Source organism: Saccostrea cucullata, unplaced genomic scaffold, assembly GCF_032062105.1.
Source record: "Saccostrea cucullata isolate Sc308-1 unplaced genomic scaffold, CSIRO_AGI_Scuc_v1 ctg143, whole genome shotgun sequence".
Classification (NCBI taxonomy): domain Eukaryota; kingdom Metazoa; phylum Mollusca; class Bivalvia; order Ostreida; family Ostreidae; genus Saccostrea; species Saccostrea cuccullata.
The window spans coordinates 710,315-726,992 of record NW_026937256.1 but is presented as its reverse complement, the minus strand read 5'-3'; the positions used below and the strand labels follow the sequence as shown (position 1 = coordinate 726,992).

Here is a 16,678-nt window from a genome sequence, read left to right as displayed (position 1 = left end):
ATGAGGAAAGAAAAATATGGTCTTTTAAATCTCTTACATCTTAATATATAAGACATATCAACAAATGTACTTTGAATATTCCATCTAATTAGAAATCAGAGAAGAATCCTACCTTAACAATTTTGATATTTTACATGCCAGGAAAACGTCAGAACCGGCGTCATTACGTAAACTGGGAAATCGCCGCCTCCAACCAGAGGCGGCATTCTCGAGTTGATTTTAGATACTTGCGAACTGAATTAAATTTCAAAGTCAAAAGCTTAAATGCTTAAAGAACTTACCAATATAGTTTTTATGGTTCATTTATGAAATAAATAATCCATTGAAAAAGGTTTTATCACTCTGTCGAGATTTGTCTTCATTTCGTGCATTTTAAAATCTTGAATGTCCTGTTACGAAATGTGGAGTGATATTTTCCTTCCATCGATATTGGTGAGTGCTAGAGGCATTGTGCTTTTGATAAATTCTGATTTCGGTATTTAGGTCGGTTCATAAGTACCGAAAATCAACTCCAGTTGAAGACAGTGAAATTTCAAGTTTTCCTAATGGCGCCGGTTCTGACGTTTTCCTGGCATGTAAAATATCAAAATCGTAAAAAAAGCCAGGAAAACGTAAGATTTTTCGGACTAGTAAAGAACGTGTGTATACTTATAACTTTCCATCTAAAAGATGAAATATTTTTACCGTTGCCATAAACATAACTGATGGATACTATTTTATTGGCATTATTGAATGAAATATATGGAGATAACGAAGTAGAACAGTATTCAAGCTCAAATATTCATTAAACAATATACAGAGTTAGAAGCAGAGTAAACAAGGGCTTCTAGAAACATCAGAGGTGGGATCAGGTGCCATGGAGGAGTGGGCACATCAGCCAACCGGTCACACCCGCCTGAGTTCCTTGTTATGATCGAGAAATAACGTGACGGAGAAATCCACCGACAATACAGTTTGTAAATAATGGCCCAACAATTAACTTATGAAAATGACAGTCAACATTTGATTTAATGATAAATTGTATTTACTGACAGGTCATTGCATCGACATAGAACTTACGAAATGATGACTTTAAACGAGATTGCTAATATTCTTGTTCCATCAACTTATTTATCAATAATTTACCTCGTTTTAGAAATTGTACAAACGTAGAGCATGCTCTTGCGTATCGAATCAACTGAGAGATATACCGGTAAACTCCCTATCCAGTTGATGAAGGTACATGTATATTGCTGCATAAGTAACTTTAGGAAGTTGACGATTGAAAAGTAATGTCATCACGTTTATCATAGAGCATGATTGTTAGATTACCATTAACGTCATTATCTCTTAAAATATCCAAATATGAAACAGATGTGTCAGACTCCTTGGCATCTTTTATATCAAGCTCACTGGTATATATATCGTAACGACATAAGAATGGAAATAACCATTATTAATTGACAATACGCGTCGATATATCTAAATGTCGAGTTTAAGGCCATAGCAAGTGTTTTCTTCTTTTCCCATATAAGATTTGACACAAATTCTGCTTCGTATGGATACAAAAATACTTTTAAAATAGGTCTGCCAATAACGGGGGCAATATTATTGTTACCCATGGAAATTCCAGTAGATTGTTGGAAGACATGGTCTCCAAAAACCACATATATATTGTCAATCAGAAACTTAAGTATTTTTTTGATGTTAAGGTAGGATTCTTTTCTGATTTCTAACTAGATGAAACATTCAAAGTATTTTTGCTTATATGTCTTATATATTGAAGTGTAGGGGATTTAAAAGATCATATTTTTCTTTCCTCATCACAATTGCACAACTTTAAATAGAAATGGTAAACTGCGTTTGAAAACTAGCAGGGACTATATTTTTGGCGGAATGGTGGCGTATGAAAATATCTTCTTTTCTGCCTCTCAAAATTATAATAGAACAATGAATTTAGTTATAATTTTTACAAAAAAGACTTGGAGAATTTTCAAATGTAAGTTAAATTAATAATGAGGGACTAAACTTTCAAAATATATCAAATAAATACAATTTTCAAACAAACTAGAACTTTGTTAGCCTTTAAACGCTTCCAATCAAAGTGCAGATTTGAGCCAAAAATCCATAAAAAGTATTTTTTCTCTCTTAGTAAACGATCAAAACTTTTAGTTTTTGTATCATTTTGTACCTTTATGTGACAACTTTACTATATGTGAAAATAAGAAAAAGTTAAATATAGGAAGCATATGAAACTAACTAATACATGTATATCCTAAAAAATTAAGAAAAACAGAGAAAATTCGGATTAGCCAATATCCAGTTTAGTTAAATTATTTATGTAAATTTGGTAATATCATGCTATAGACCCGATATAGTAATATATTTTTATGCAAAAAGAAGAATCTTTAAACTTTTGAAATAGAAGTAGGTATCACATGATTGGCAACAGTATTTTTTTTATTCTTAATGTCAAGGAAAAAGATAATGACCTTGAACTGACCTTGCCTCTTATATTAAACGGTCAAATTTAATCTATCACTTACTGATACACTCTCTACCATTGGCTCATACATTCACCTCTGTCATTGGCTCGCGTATATCACAGTGATAAACACGAGAAATAGTGCGTTTATTTTAATTCATTATAATTCAATTTCTATGCTTATGTTTGAGTTTTGAGGTAGATATTTACTAAATCAATCCAGAACTATTAATTTAATTTGAAACAACCCTGCATATATCTCGTTTTATACGTTACTAAGTATGTCAAAAATCTTGACGTGAGCCCATTGCAGAGGTGTCTGATAGAGGAACGAACGACAACTCTGCATGGGAGATTGTTACTGATATTGTCTTCTTGATTCTGTGAAAATTTCATTAATTTTTAGATATTAGAAATATGAGGAGAATCCTACCTTAAGTCAGAGTACTGTGTATACAATCAGAATGTTTTTAACAAAATAATTTTGCAATGGCCATTACAAAGTAAGTATATTTACGAGATAACGAACAGTATTCAAGAACAAAAGTCCATAAAACAACTTTGTAATTGGCCATTGCAAAATTATTTTGTTAAAAAAGTAGCAGTCAATGATATAAAAAAGCCTGGACTTTAATTTATCGTGGGAAATGATTGTATAACGCTGAAAAGCTAGAAGTGTTAAAGTTGTTGATTTTGGTAAAATCTCCAATTTTTCAAAAGTTCTTTGGGGGTAAGTTTCCACATCTGATTTACATCACTTCTCGAATGTATTGTTGCATAGTACTCTTGAAGTTTTTCCTTCACTACTGTTAATATCTTAGTGAGGAGTAAAGAAAGAGGCTTGGTTGTACATTTACTGGAACCCGTTATGTATTTTTGTTTGTAAGAAAATTTTATAAAATTTCGGAATCCAATACAGATATGGTAATTAAATCCATTTGTGTTGTTTGGGATATTAAAAATATTCAAAACTGACATATGATTTTGAAGAATTTCTTTCTTAGAAAGGGAACTATGAGTATACGTTGGATCACCACTTGTAGAATTAAATCCAAGTTCTTAATCTAAAATACAATTTATATAACGAGCCTTACAAACGAAGACAATGTAAGATGTTACCTGTTTTGTCAGCAGGGACCAGGGTCCACCGTCATAAAACTTTGAGAATTCTCAAAAAAATTCTCAACTCAAGTCTTGAGAATTACTCAGCTGAGAATTTAAGAATAGAACAGAATTTAAAGAATTTTTATTTTTCTCAACTTTTTTATGACGGACTCTGAGTCTGAGAATTTTGGATTTAAGAAAGTTCTCAGACTTGAGAGCATTCCCAGACTTAAGTATGTTTTATAACGGCGGACCCAGTACGCACTGATCTTGTAATGTAATTCTTTTTTCACTTCTGGGTTATTGAAGACAGAATGATAGATGGTTTTCAAATCGCCCCTCAAATTTAAATTAAAAGAAAGAAAAAAAACTGCACCACATATTAAGCAGCGTTGCAGTTGTATAATCTTTTCTCTCTTCTGGGTAATCTTAAATTCAGGTACCTGGTTAAAATGGCACCTGGTGAAAACGGCACTTTGGAAATATGCAAAACGGCACTTGAGAGTAGTAAAATTCATTAGTCATTTCAAAAATTTCATACAAACCGGCAACATGCATTTTCTCGATCTGTCTCTTTCTTTATTAAATAAAAACTATTTGTCCTGTCATTTATTTCAATTATATCGACAAAAAAATTTTAAAAACAAGTGAATTGTTGCATAGCAAAATCTTATCTTAATTGTTGTAGAATTTACGGACAAAACTAAGTATAAGGGAAGTCGACAATAGAAAATGTGAAGCAATCTCTTTTAGAATAAAGTTTTGTTGTTTGGTTACCATGTACGTCTTTTCGAGTAAAATATCCATATATGAAATAGATGTGCAACACTCTGTGGTGTGTTACAACGCACTTTGAAAAATTACGCACTTTGAAAAAAATTTTCAAAGTGCGTAAAGTTTTGGGACCAGGTTAACGCACTTTGAAAAATTTTTTCAAAGTGCGTTGAATTTGGGACCAAATCAACGCACTTTGAAAAATTTTTTCAAAGTGCGTTAAAACTGTACATCATAATTTTACACCATGTCAACATTTAACGCACTTTGAAAAAATTTTCATGAAACAAAAGGAATTAGACTTATATTTTAGAAATAGACAATAGTATTATCCCCTCGCAACGTATGATGGGATATAATGATGCGATTATGTGTGTTATAACTTTATGTGTATGTTAGTTTTTTCTGTGTGGAATTGACGTAATTTGTATCGGGATCGATGTCAAATGATTTTACTGAAAATGCTTTTTTGGGAAGGAATGCTCTTACTTTGATGTGTTTCTTTCTAAAAACTGATGGATTGAAGAAAACCAAGAAACGGAAAACGAAGAAAAGACTGGCTGAATTAAGGTCTATCAGCTCAACTCTTTATCATTCCCACCCAGATATATCTATTTCTATAACTCTTTACCTGAAGTGTCAATGATATTTTTAAAAAAGTGCATTCTAAATACAGTATAAGCACTGTACAAGGAAGTCTGTAGTAAATCGAAATTTTGTTCTTTTAAATCTCAAAGTCTATTTATGTTCATTTTTCAGGAAAATCAGAATATTAATTACTAGCTGTAAATTCCTTATTTTTCCCGAGTGTTTTTTTATCGCGAACTGGCTCTCAAACGTCAAATCGCTAGAATTATAATTCGCGAATAAACGGTTAATGAACAGATTTTACATAGATTTAAGCATCAGAAAAATAAAAGCAAGTAATATTTTTTTCGCGAGTGATACTTCCCGCGAAATTACGCAGAAATTAATTCCTCGCTTATATTAAGGAATCTACAGTACCTGTCTGCTTTTCGATGTTAATTTGATACCATATCTGATAATCTCTCTGTTAAACTCCAGGTATTTAAAAACACAAGTTTTGCCAAAATTATAGAGTTATTTCTCTTTGGTATCCCAAATAAGTAAGGTTTTATGAAAATTCATATAAATATCTATAATTTTTTTTAGAATCATTCCAATACGTTAACTTTTGAGATTTGACTAAGAGATAGGCGGAAGAACAATACTATCGTTCGTAGTTCTTTACGACATTGAATATTGACCTTTTGACCCCAAATTCAAAAGGGGTCTTCCTAAGGCCACAGGGATTCTGTTATGTTAAATTTCATTGCAAATGTTCAAAGGGTTGGCGAGAAATCGTGTGGAAACGAAAGCGTTACAGAAAGACGGATGGACGGACAGCTAGACGGACGGACTGACAGATAGACCCAAATTAATATCTCCCACTTTTCAAGCGGGTGACAAAAAGTATCAAATCAGGTTCAAATGATAATTTGTAGGAATATTGACTAAGCCATGCAGACTTTTTTTTTCAAAGTGCGTTAATATGGTCGATATTAACGCACTTTGAAAAAAAAATTATTTTTTCAAAGTGCGTTAACCTGGTCCCAAAATTTAACGCACTTTGAAAATTTTTTTCAAAGTGCGTAATTTTTTCAAAGTGCGTTGCCACAGTGGTGTCTTTTATTTCAAGTTCAGTGGCCTATATCAAGTAAACATATGAATGGAAGCAACTTTTGTTAATTGATAGTATGTAATAAGAAGACCTATTTTTGTATTCATTCATATGAAGTAGAATCTATTCAAAATCTTATTAAAGATAAGGAGAAAACACTTGCCACGATCTTCATCTCGACAATAAACAATACACATATAACTACATATACTTCCATTCATGTGTCGAATAGATATGATATCCCAGTAAACTTGAAATGAAAATTATCATTGTCTCTGATACTGTAAAATTTGTTTCATATTTGAATATTTCACTGAAAAAAAACCGGTAACTTAACAACAGAGCTTTAAACGTATGACTTCAACTTTTCAATCGTCAACTTCCCTTATTAACATGTATGTAGCAATATATCCTTATCACTTACACATAATTTATGTCTCTTTGTTGATTCGATACATGAAGAGCATGCTCTACATACGAAAGGCAAGAAATTCAAAGTGATAAAATTATTGGAGATATCGAACAGTATTGAAGCTCAAAAGTCCATGTTAACTATACAAATCAAGATCAAAGACTAAGTGCTTTCAAATTGGAGAAGTGAGCTTCCTCTTCCAATTTCAATTCTAGAATCAATATAATATTATATTGATCTGAGGAATACTTATAATACCTAAGAGTATCTAGGGCGTTTTTAAGGGGGCAAAGGCTGTGTTCTTTGTTCCTTTTATAAGTAGATTTTTGATATCTGTGTAACTGAATCGACTTATGTTTCTGTTTTTAAAAGTAGAATTTAGACTTACACGGGGTTAGATTCGAAAATTTCATATGTGAATGATTGGTTTTATAATTTGAATTTTAGCTAAGATTACGGGTTGAGGCAGATTTTTATTCGAAAAAAGAGTCCAGAAAGGCGGCCTTGATTGGGTTAAGGTTCATCGTTCCTCTTATACGAGGGACAACTTTTACTGGGACTACCAGGGGTATTATTCCTTATAAAATTATCAAGTGAAAAGGTAAATTTCGCAGAACAAGGTATGGTGAAATTGTGTATTTCACTAACACTTAGATTTCTATTGGAATGATTATAAATATTCAAACAAATTTTATACACGAACAAACAAACGACAACCTTAAGATTTATACTCCATGTCAAACTTATAATAGTCACAGACACACAAATTCGTTTTTAAAATTTATTGTTCTTAAATAGAAAATGCTATGTACAAATTGTAAGTTGTAAGTCCCTAATGCATAATATGATATCTATAACACCAATAACAATAACAAATTATAACACTTCCTTCCATGCGTACTTTCATACAACCCGTCTTACAAGAATAGCTGTTTTCACACTAAACACCTTTAAAATTCACATATTTCATGCAATTCAAAATCGGTTAAAACATACAATCTTTATAATTGCAATGCATTGAAACGACATTTAAAATATTCAATTAATATTCAAATCAGCAACAACAATAAACATGCACTTAAAATTTACCATCTCTGCGAAGATGAAAAATTACGAAATGATTAAATTCCAATTGATGAAAAGAAAGGAGGAAAAAATTAAATAACTTTTTTTATTTTCGTGAATGAAAATTTCCTTAATTGTCATAAGTATTTTTAAGTAAGTAAAAATTGTGGCCATTCCATAGACCTATTGATTATTCATTAAAATAAGCCGAATTAAAATTAATATTATCAACTGTCATAAAGGATTTCTTCTGCTGTCTTTAAGATGTAGCTAACTTTTGCATAGATGGATATAATAAGAGAGTTAGCTGCACTTTAAATGATGCAAAAAGTACAAGATGGCTTCAATGATTAAACCAGTACAGGGTTTAAAAATTGAATGATCATCATTAACTGAATTTGAAAAAACCTATTGTAACTAATGATCAGTTAAACTTGTATGGTTATCAAGCTTGTAGTTTAGCATGAGGAAGAAAAAATCTAGGCATATGTGACTCACTTTCATTTTCACGGCAATTGAACTTATGTCTTAATTTTAGAATGGTACAAGACATTACAAGGCAAGCTACTAGTAAAACAAAGACAAACGCAGACATGACTATGATGACAATCAGGATCTCCTGAGAACGGAAGCACGTCTTTTCTTCTTCTGGTGATTCTGAAATAGAAAATATATGGATGTTTATTATCCACTAAATATTGCAAGTTTACTATAAACTCTCACTCTAATTGACTCCTTATTGCCATATAGAAACCCCTTATAATAAGTATATTCCTGTGATTAGAAATAAGTGTAAAAATACTAGTATCTATCCTCCAATAAAGTGTCAATTGACTTACTGGGCGTTTCCCAAGTCCATAAATTTCATAAATAATTGAATCATGACAAATAAGCAGTGTTGAAAGTTATTATAAAAAATTGCATATAAAAAATGTAATGCAGTGTACCTGTTGTAGGTGCAGATGTACTGGTTACTTGATTGGCGCGCCACTGAGTTTCAAAAGGATCAACAACAGAAACAATAGCAGAGAATGTTTCCCTTTCCTCTCCTGAAGCTGCTCGCCTTCGTCTTCTTTTAGCAATAGCGGGTTCATTAGTAGCCACATCGACTGGAGTGTCTGTAACCACTGGTCCAGCATCGGGGGCGCCACCATCGACTGGAGGAGCGTCAGTAGGAACACCAGTTGGAGCGTCAGTAGGAACACCAGTTGGAACTACATCAGCTGGAGCATCTGTTGGTGCCACTGGCGCAGCATCTGTTGCTCGAGGAGCAGCAGAGTCGTCAGTAGCAGGTGCCCCACATCGCTGTAGAAAAAATATACTTAGAAGTGATGAAGGATAAAAGGTAACACTCTTGGCTACAAATATATGTATTTGAAAAATGAGCATTGTTTAAAAGTATTCAGGTATGTATAATATCAGGAATATATAACCCTGAATAAGGACAATAGACAGACAAGTGACCACTCACTGGATTACAATCCTCGCCCTCTCGACAGATTTTCAGTTGACAGTTAAAGGCTACGTTTCCTGTGCTTTTGAATTTGAAAGCGTAGATTGGCAGGACTGCAGCAGCGACTTCTCCTCCTCTGGTGGGGTGGGTAATTCTAGTCAGAGTTTGTCCATTAGTTTCTACCATGATAGCGGCCCCGGCTTCTGTAGGACACCTGTTAAAAGAAGATAACCTTTATTTGTAGCTTTCTGGGATTTACGATGGAACTCTTTCAAATCTGGCATAGATGTAATTCTTTTATTTTCTCGATATGAACTCTGAATACATACCCCTTTTCCAAGAATTGAAAGCTATTTCCGTTCTCTAATCTGGTATCATTTGCAGTACAGTCCTCCATTCTCAAATTTTTATACACTGCAATATGAAAAAAAAGAGAGAGAGATGTTAGACTATATCTTAAAGGTTAATAAATTTTAGATGATATATTCTTGCATTTACATAACATTTATATTTTCAAATATATCGTCAAATTCTAAAGTTTAAATAATATGTTTGTTTGTTTTATGAATAGATTTCTAACAGAGGATGCATATGGGCAAAAAATCGAACATAATAGAAACCCTACCCTTAAATTAAATACACATCAGAAAGCATACACCTACTTCAGGATATGCAACACTGCTGCATTATTCCTTTTTAATTCTTTAAAAAACACTTTTATTTAGTAGCCAATAAAATATTTTTTTTTCATTATTAAAAATTTCTTTTTTGGTGTGAATAATTATTTTTGATTTACAAATCGATCAAATATTTTTGTTATTGATTTATTTTTAGCTTATATACTTGCATTAAATGTACGTACCAACGTAGGAAATAAACATGGTATGCTTTAAACTGATGCTTTGGATGTAAGGATATTGAGATCCTGCGTACTTGCCTATAGTTGAGTAAAACATACATTGGTGTTTGTTTTTTGAAGGAATTTTGCCATTGTGCATTCCCAGACCCAGTGCAAATTTAATCTTTTATTTAAAAGGAACCAATGAACGCAGTAACTATGATTTCAGTCAACACTTGTGTTCAACAATACCCCAGTGACATTTTCAAATTTGAAAATATCAATAAGTAAAAGAGTCGGAGAAATATTTTTTTCTTTGCTAGTTTATTTCAGTGAGGGATTCTGCCGTCGGTGTCACTAAGCGTGTACATACAGAGCATGCAAAAATCAAGGTTATATGTGTGTCTAACCTGTTTCGTCATCCAGATAGAATCTAAGTTTGATGACGTCACCAACATTGACTTGTCCTGTAAGATTGGTGTCATCTTCATTAAGAACATTCATTCTGACAGGGGAATAGTCGCCATCCTTCTTATCAGTCTGCAGGTTTCTCCTTTAAAAGCAACAATAGAAAGTCAATATTAAAATAGATCGAAGGTAAGTCTCTAAACAAATTGTTCCGCGCAAAAACTAGTTTGCCGAGGCCTCTTTAATAAACAGACAGCTGTGCAGATCTATTTTCTTTTGCCATTTTAAGAACGTAGTTTTAAATATGCAGTAACTAGCATGATGGTTTATCACGAAGATTTATAAGTTGCTTTTTTACTTACGATTTATCGAGATCGACCTGGTCTAGTCGGGTACCTAGAGTATAATTATTGGTAGAATGGATACAGACGAATGTCAACTGTTCGTCATAGTCTGTTATAAACATTGTACTGTAGGTCTTCACAATAACAGACGAAAATACAGAGTCTCCATTCTGAAAGGTAGGAAAAATATAGGTTCTAGTTTTATTCTTCATCTTTCAAAATATATTTTCACAGATAAATTGTTTATACTGTTTGGTAACGTTTCCGTACAATTCATTAAAGGCAAATTCACCTCATTTATGGTTTCATTCAGTGCTGCGTTTATACATGGACTGGTTCTGTCAAATGGAATGGTGAAGGTATACGGTATGTAGTTGTCGGGTCTGGCTGCTTCCGGAGTAAATTTACACTCCTCTGGGACCATGTCATCGTCGGACCCGTCCCTCTGAGAGTAGATCTCCCCCCTAAAGCCGTCCGGTACCATCACTGTGATATCAGTTCCCTCACCCCGACACTCCATGGAAGCTGCAGAAAAGAGCACGTCTCAATAAATGTTATATCTTTTCTAGATTTTTTAAAATTGTAAATGTAACTGCTCAAAAAATGCATGATTGAAGGCCTTACTGTCTTTGAGAAGACTTACAGATAGGCGTTTCACACTGGGCCCCAATATAATCCTCGGTACAGAAGCACTGGTCAGTATTATAACAGGTACCCCCATTCCTGCAGTTAGCGTCATTGTCAGCAGGACAGATAAGGGCTACAAAGTACAGTTAGTTGTATTTTATCTAAATATTCCTCAAATCAGTACACATTTTTAGTTCCATTGTCTTGCGCATTTTATAACAGTACATTTAGTTTTATTTTTGTTGTGAATGTTTAAATCGGTTCTTCATTTACTTATTTGTTACTTACCGGTCTCAAGCCCACAGTTATACCCCTCGAATCCCTCTGGACAGGCGCAGACTCCAGTGTCACTATTACACGTGCCCCCGTTTAAGCATCCCCCCGTTAGTCTGTTTCGACAATGCCACTTTGCGAATACTGACAAAAGAAAGCAATGGATGATAATTGTAGCTTTTCTTTTCTCAAACTGGTACCCGATACAAGATGATTTATTATTTCAATTACTTATTTAACTGTTATTAGGAAAATAACTGTCATAAGACTCGATCAGGATTTTTTCATTTGTTTGATCACTTCAAAACTGTTTTGTAAAACACTCTTAAAGGAATTTCAGATTATTTTGTTAGAAAAAGAAAGATTATTTATTTCCATTCTTATTTCGATCGGTGAGCTTGAAATAAGAGATACTACCGTGTTTGACACATCCGTCTCATATTTGGATATTTTACTAGAAAAAAAAGACGATAATTGTAGGTAATCTTACAACAACGCTTTATGAAAAACGTGATGACTAACCTTTCAATCGTCAACTTCTCTTACTTATGCAGCATATATCTTTATCACCTGCGTATATGGGGTATATATCTCTCGATTGATTCGGTACGCAAGAGCATGCTCTACGTATGGACAATTCATAAATCAAGGTAAGTTATTGATAAAGAAGTTGACGAAGCAAGAATATCATCAGTCTCGTTTAATGTCATCATTTCGTAAGTTCTATGGTCGATACTATGACCTTGTCTGCAAATACAAAATATTAAAATTTTGTTGACTGACGATTTTCAAACCAATATTTAGACCATTATTTACACACCGAATTGTCGACAATTTTTCCCGCCATTTTTCGATCATGACAAGGAGCACACGGCGGGTATGAATGGTCGGCAGGTGAAGAGATGCTCACTTCTCCAAGGCACCTGATCCCCCCTCTGATGTTTTAGAGCTCTGTGTTTGCTTTGCTCCTGATTTGTTTTGTTTAATGGACTTTTGAGCTTGAATACTTTTCGTTATCTGCATAAATATTTCATGAGAGAAATTGAAAGCTAATGTGGTTCTTTGTAATTCTTCAAGTTCAGATATCTTCAACTTAAAATGAATTCTTATTTCTGAAACTGTATGATGGAAGGAGAGGGTTGCTACAGTCAACGATGTCATTCGACTGCCATTGTGAACAAATGGATTCTGGTGGATCTTCCAAACTCAGTTGTAGGTTTGTTGATCACTAAAGGCAAGTTAGAAAGTTTTATCACTATGACACTCACCATTGTTTACTAAAAGGATGATTCCAACGAAAAGAATTTCTTTAAGCCTCATTGTGTTTTCCTAGAAAGAGAACAAATAGAAATAAAAATCTGCGAATTTTCCCAAGAGCTTTGTTTTGCGTTGTATCAGTTACCTCTACCTGTTAAAAAACATGCACATTTAGTTTTATATTCAGTTATTCATACGTTGTGTAACCTTTACGTAACTTTTAAAAGTTAGAAAATAATTAGTTTAAAATTAATTAATATTGGCATTCCTCTTGTAGGTGTTCCAGCATTTTTCATTGCCTTGTAATGCTTCCTTAATGCCATTTCTTTGCACACATTATCTTTGTCATTAGTCTACTATACGAAACAAAATCCCTAAAAGTACAGAGTGCAAAGTTCCTTCCATAAAATTTACATACTGTGGTTTTGTTGTAAAACTTAAACATACAAATCACTGGTGATTCTGAAAACCAAAAGTGTTATCTTTTCATATTCAATAATCCATTTATCGTATTTAACAATATCATTCACATCTGATAACATATACATAGGATAAAGTGATAAAATTTCTTGAATATCAAATTAACATGCATAAATGTCAAAACGTAAAAAATGCAATTTGTGCATGATACATCATTTACTGAAAGTTAACAAAAATGCGCAAATTTTCTTTCCTTTATAGTAATGATAGAACTAACTAAAATGGTTACAATTTTTGTCCATAAACGTATCTGTAAATTATTTCAGTGTATATTTAGATAAATTGATAATAATTTATAACTTTACCTTTTAATGTTTTCCCCCCTCAAAGTTGAGCCAGTTTTTTTTTATTTGGAATCAATAGATGTCAAATTTTTGTTTTTGCTTGATTATTTATAATGATGATGCTATGACCAAAGACCAATAAGGTTAATGAAGACCCCGCCCTTGTCTTTATAAGACTAGGTGTAACAAAATTGTCAAGTGTCAGCACTCCCACATTTATGCATAATTTTAAAATGAATGACATTGTCAAATATAATTGTTCTAGTTACCTGCTGTTTGAATTAGACGTTATTAATGTAAAATAAAACTAGAGCTTTTTTGGATGGTAGACAAAAAAAATTCAGTGATATTTGGAAATAAATAACGGTAAATATTAAAAGCAAAGAAGACTAACTGAATACTTCTAACTTTCATGCTATCACTTTCACTTTTCTAAAATGAACTCCCACTTCCCATTTTTCTTTGGATAGAAACCGAATCACATTAAAAACTACTATTATTTACATATTTCTGGATTATTTCTTTATTTCATATTTTAAGTATATCTGCAGTGAGAGAATACTGAATAAAATGAAAGAAATATTTGCAGTAAGAAAGTACAAAAAAAAAATGAAAGAACACTTTAAATTGTAAATTTTCCCGAGGAAGCTCTTTCATTTAGACAATTTGATAATTTGATGTACACACAGTAAAATGATAAGATTTCAAGGAAAGATTTACTGATATATTGAGAGCAGCTCTAGTATTGTCATTTGTGGATAAGTGTAAGCATAAAGGTATTTTTTCAAATTCTGGCATTAAATACTGGTTGTTTCCTTGAATTGACAAGGATATAACCTTTTTTTTTTAAATAAAATAAAAATGTAATGAAGAAATGGATGTGTGTGAGTAGATACGAAAATTAAAATTGGCTAAAGAGTATGACATACTCATTATTGTAGGAAAATATTCAATTCGAATATATAACTGGACAAAGATAATCACTTACTGTTATGTTAAGTCCTAAAGGTTGAAGCTCAGTTAATGTTGCTATGACACGCTTGTGTTAATTTCTAAATGAATGTTCGCAGTCCTAATCTTTATAAAAGACTTGTCCACATACTCGCCCCGCAGTGATGAATTGTCCACAAAAAATTCTTAATTTTTTTGAAATTCAAATGAGCGCACGCATGATCAATTGCGCGTCACTCAGAATTTTCACAGCCGTTCCAGTACTTGTGAGAACTTATGAATGACACACATACTTTCTCTAGGATCTTCATACCTATTAAAATTCAGATGCAACCATAGATGGAGGTTCCTTCTTATTTGAAGGATTTTGAAATTTAGCACAAGTCTATTCCGATAGGTTTGACATTCTTATTTATAAAGGTTATCCTTTCAACGATAATTTACATTTAAGATAATATTGAAAACTTAAAAATTTAGTTATTATAAATAAATATGCTGTCATTTAATGTTTAGTTTCTATTATTCCCCCTTTAATTGCCCCGTTTGAATATTAATTTGAAGACGTATCACTTACCTGACATTATGAATGTAATCCAAAACGTAACGAACAATGTGTTGTCATCAGAGAAATATTATTTTTCCTTTTTCTAAAACCGAAACAACCACGCCACAAGACTGCGCCCTGTATTACGAAGATGATAAAATAGTAAACACAGTGGTTATTTGTTTGGTCCAGGAAATTTGTTCCATCTGTGCATACATTAAAAATTCGTTACTTTTTAATATGTTTTGATCATGATTGTCTAATGTAGTAATATATTTTGATTCATGTGCAGGCTTGATAAATTTATTTGCGTGATGTCCTCTGGTTTTATGTGTATCCAGTTGTTTATACCCAGAAATTTGTCATTTCTTTTCTTTCATACATTTTATGTAAGGTTCTATGTTTGGTAATAACATCATTTATGGTTTGTTTAATCTAAGAAAAAGATAAAAGGTAAAATTAATAAGCTATGATTAGTTTCAAACATCCTTAAAACTAGACAAAATCTGGACGTGGCAAAAACAGAGGCTCCTAAAACATCAGATACAAGGATCAGAAAGGAGGCAAAAAATTGGTCATCCATAAAATAAATATTCATTTGAAATTGATTTTTGAAAATGAACTATGGAGATCGATTGTCCATTGGAACAAAACAAACTGGAACACGGAATCTTAAAACATCAGAATCGGGAACAGGTTTCATGAAGGAGTAAGCATTTTCTGGAGACCGGGCATACCTGCTGTAAGCACTTTGTCATGATAAAAACAGAAAAACGAGCCAGTCCTAAAATAATGGCAAGTTTGTTTGAAAAAAAACATTGCTTCATATTTATACAAAAATAGGTCTGCTAATAAGGAGGTACCTTGAGTACCGATGACAATTCCAACAAATTGTTGGAAGACTTGATGTACAAAAAGTACATACTAGAAGATATTGTGAATCAGACCCTTCAACATAATTTTGATATCGACTTTGGAGTATTTGGTGCTTACAAACAGAATGTTTTTAAAATTACTTTCCAGATGCTCAATGACAAAATTAATTTGTAAATTTAAGAGTTCTATTTATATAAAAAAAATTGCTTGATTTAAATGATTTAAGCATTAATTGATTGTTTAATGAAAGTAATTGAAAACTAAAATATGAGTATGGAAGGAAAACAAAAAACTGACTCTGTGCCGTCTTTCATTTTGAGTTCATTCGGATATATTCGAGTCGAATTGATAATACGAAGTCGATATATCATAAATTAATGTCGATTTCAAGTTTTTTCTCAAAAAGAGTCTGATTCTTGAGAATATTAAACGGTTGTAATTAGTCTTAATTGGGAGTCCAAGAAACACTGATATAGTAATTGAGGAACTGTAGCAATTTTTAAATACTATTAAACTTCAGAGTATTTGTATGTTGAGTCAGATTCATTTCTAACGGAGTTAATATATAAGACCAATCATTATTCCCTGTTTTATTTTAAATTGAATTAGGAAGCAGCTGTCAGTGATGTCAAAAGCCTTGTGATTTTTAATTTACTTAGCATCGTGAGGAGTGGTTGCATAAAGTGTTGTAAAGTCATGCATTGTAATGTAAATCATTTTAGATAAAAATGATACCATATTTTCTGAAAGCTGTTTAAAGTCTTACAAAATACGACTTTTATTCAAATGTTTTTTTTCCTGAAAAATGCCTATAACAGAATACTAGAACTAGTACATCAAATG

At 32.4% G+C, this 16,678-nt stretch overlaps 1 protein-coding gene across 2 annotated transcripts; it reads right to left on the bottom strand.

The window, feature by feature from the left end:
• Positions 1-7,202: 7,202 nt before the first annotated feature.
• On the bottom strand, positions 7,203-15,122 carry LOC134247642 (EGF-like domain-containing protein 2). 2 transcript variants are annotated; one of them, XM_062729983.1, is made up of 11 exons: positions 14,990-15,122; positions 12,712-12,772; positions 11,459-11,587; positions 11,187-11,303; positions 10,836-11,068; positions 10,562-10,713; positions 10,202-10,344; positions 9,283-9,367; positions 8,972-9,167; positions 8,448-8,805; positions 7,203-8,157 (listed from the first exon to the last, which is right to left on the bottom strand). In XM_062729983.1, the coding sequence occupies exons 2-11, from the start codon at positions 12,761-12,763 to the stop codon at positions 7,946-7,948; spliced, it is 1,677 nt and encodes a 558-aa protein (XP_062585967.1). In that variant the 5' UTR covers positions 12,764-12,772; positions 14,990-15,122; the 3' UTR covers positions 7,203-7,945. The 2 variants fall into 2 exon arrangements, with proteins under 2 accessions (XP_062585967.1, XP_062585966.1); XM_062729982.1 differs by lacking the exon at positions 14,990-15,122 and adding an exon at positions 14,453-14,681.
• Between the last annotated feature and the right edge of the window lie 1,556 nt (positions 15,123-16,678).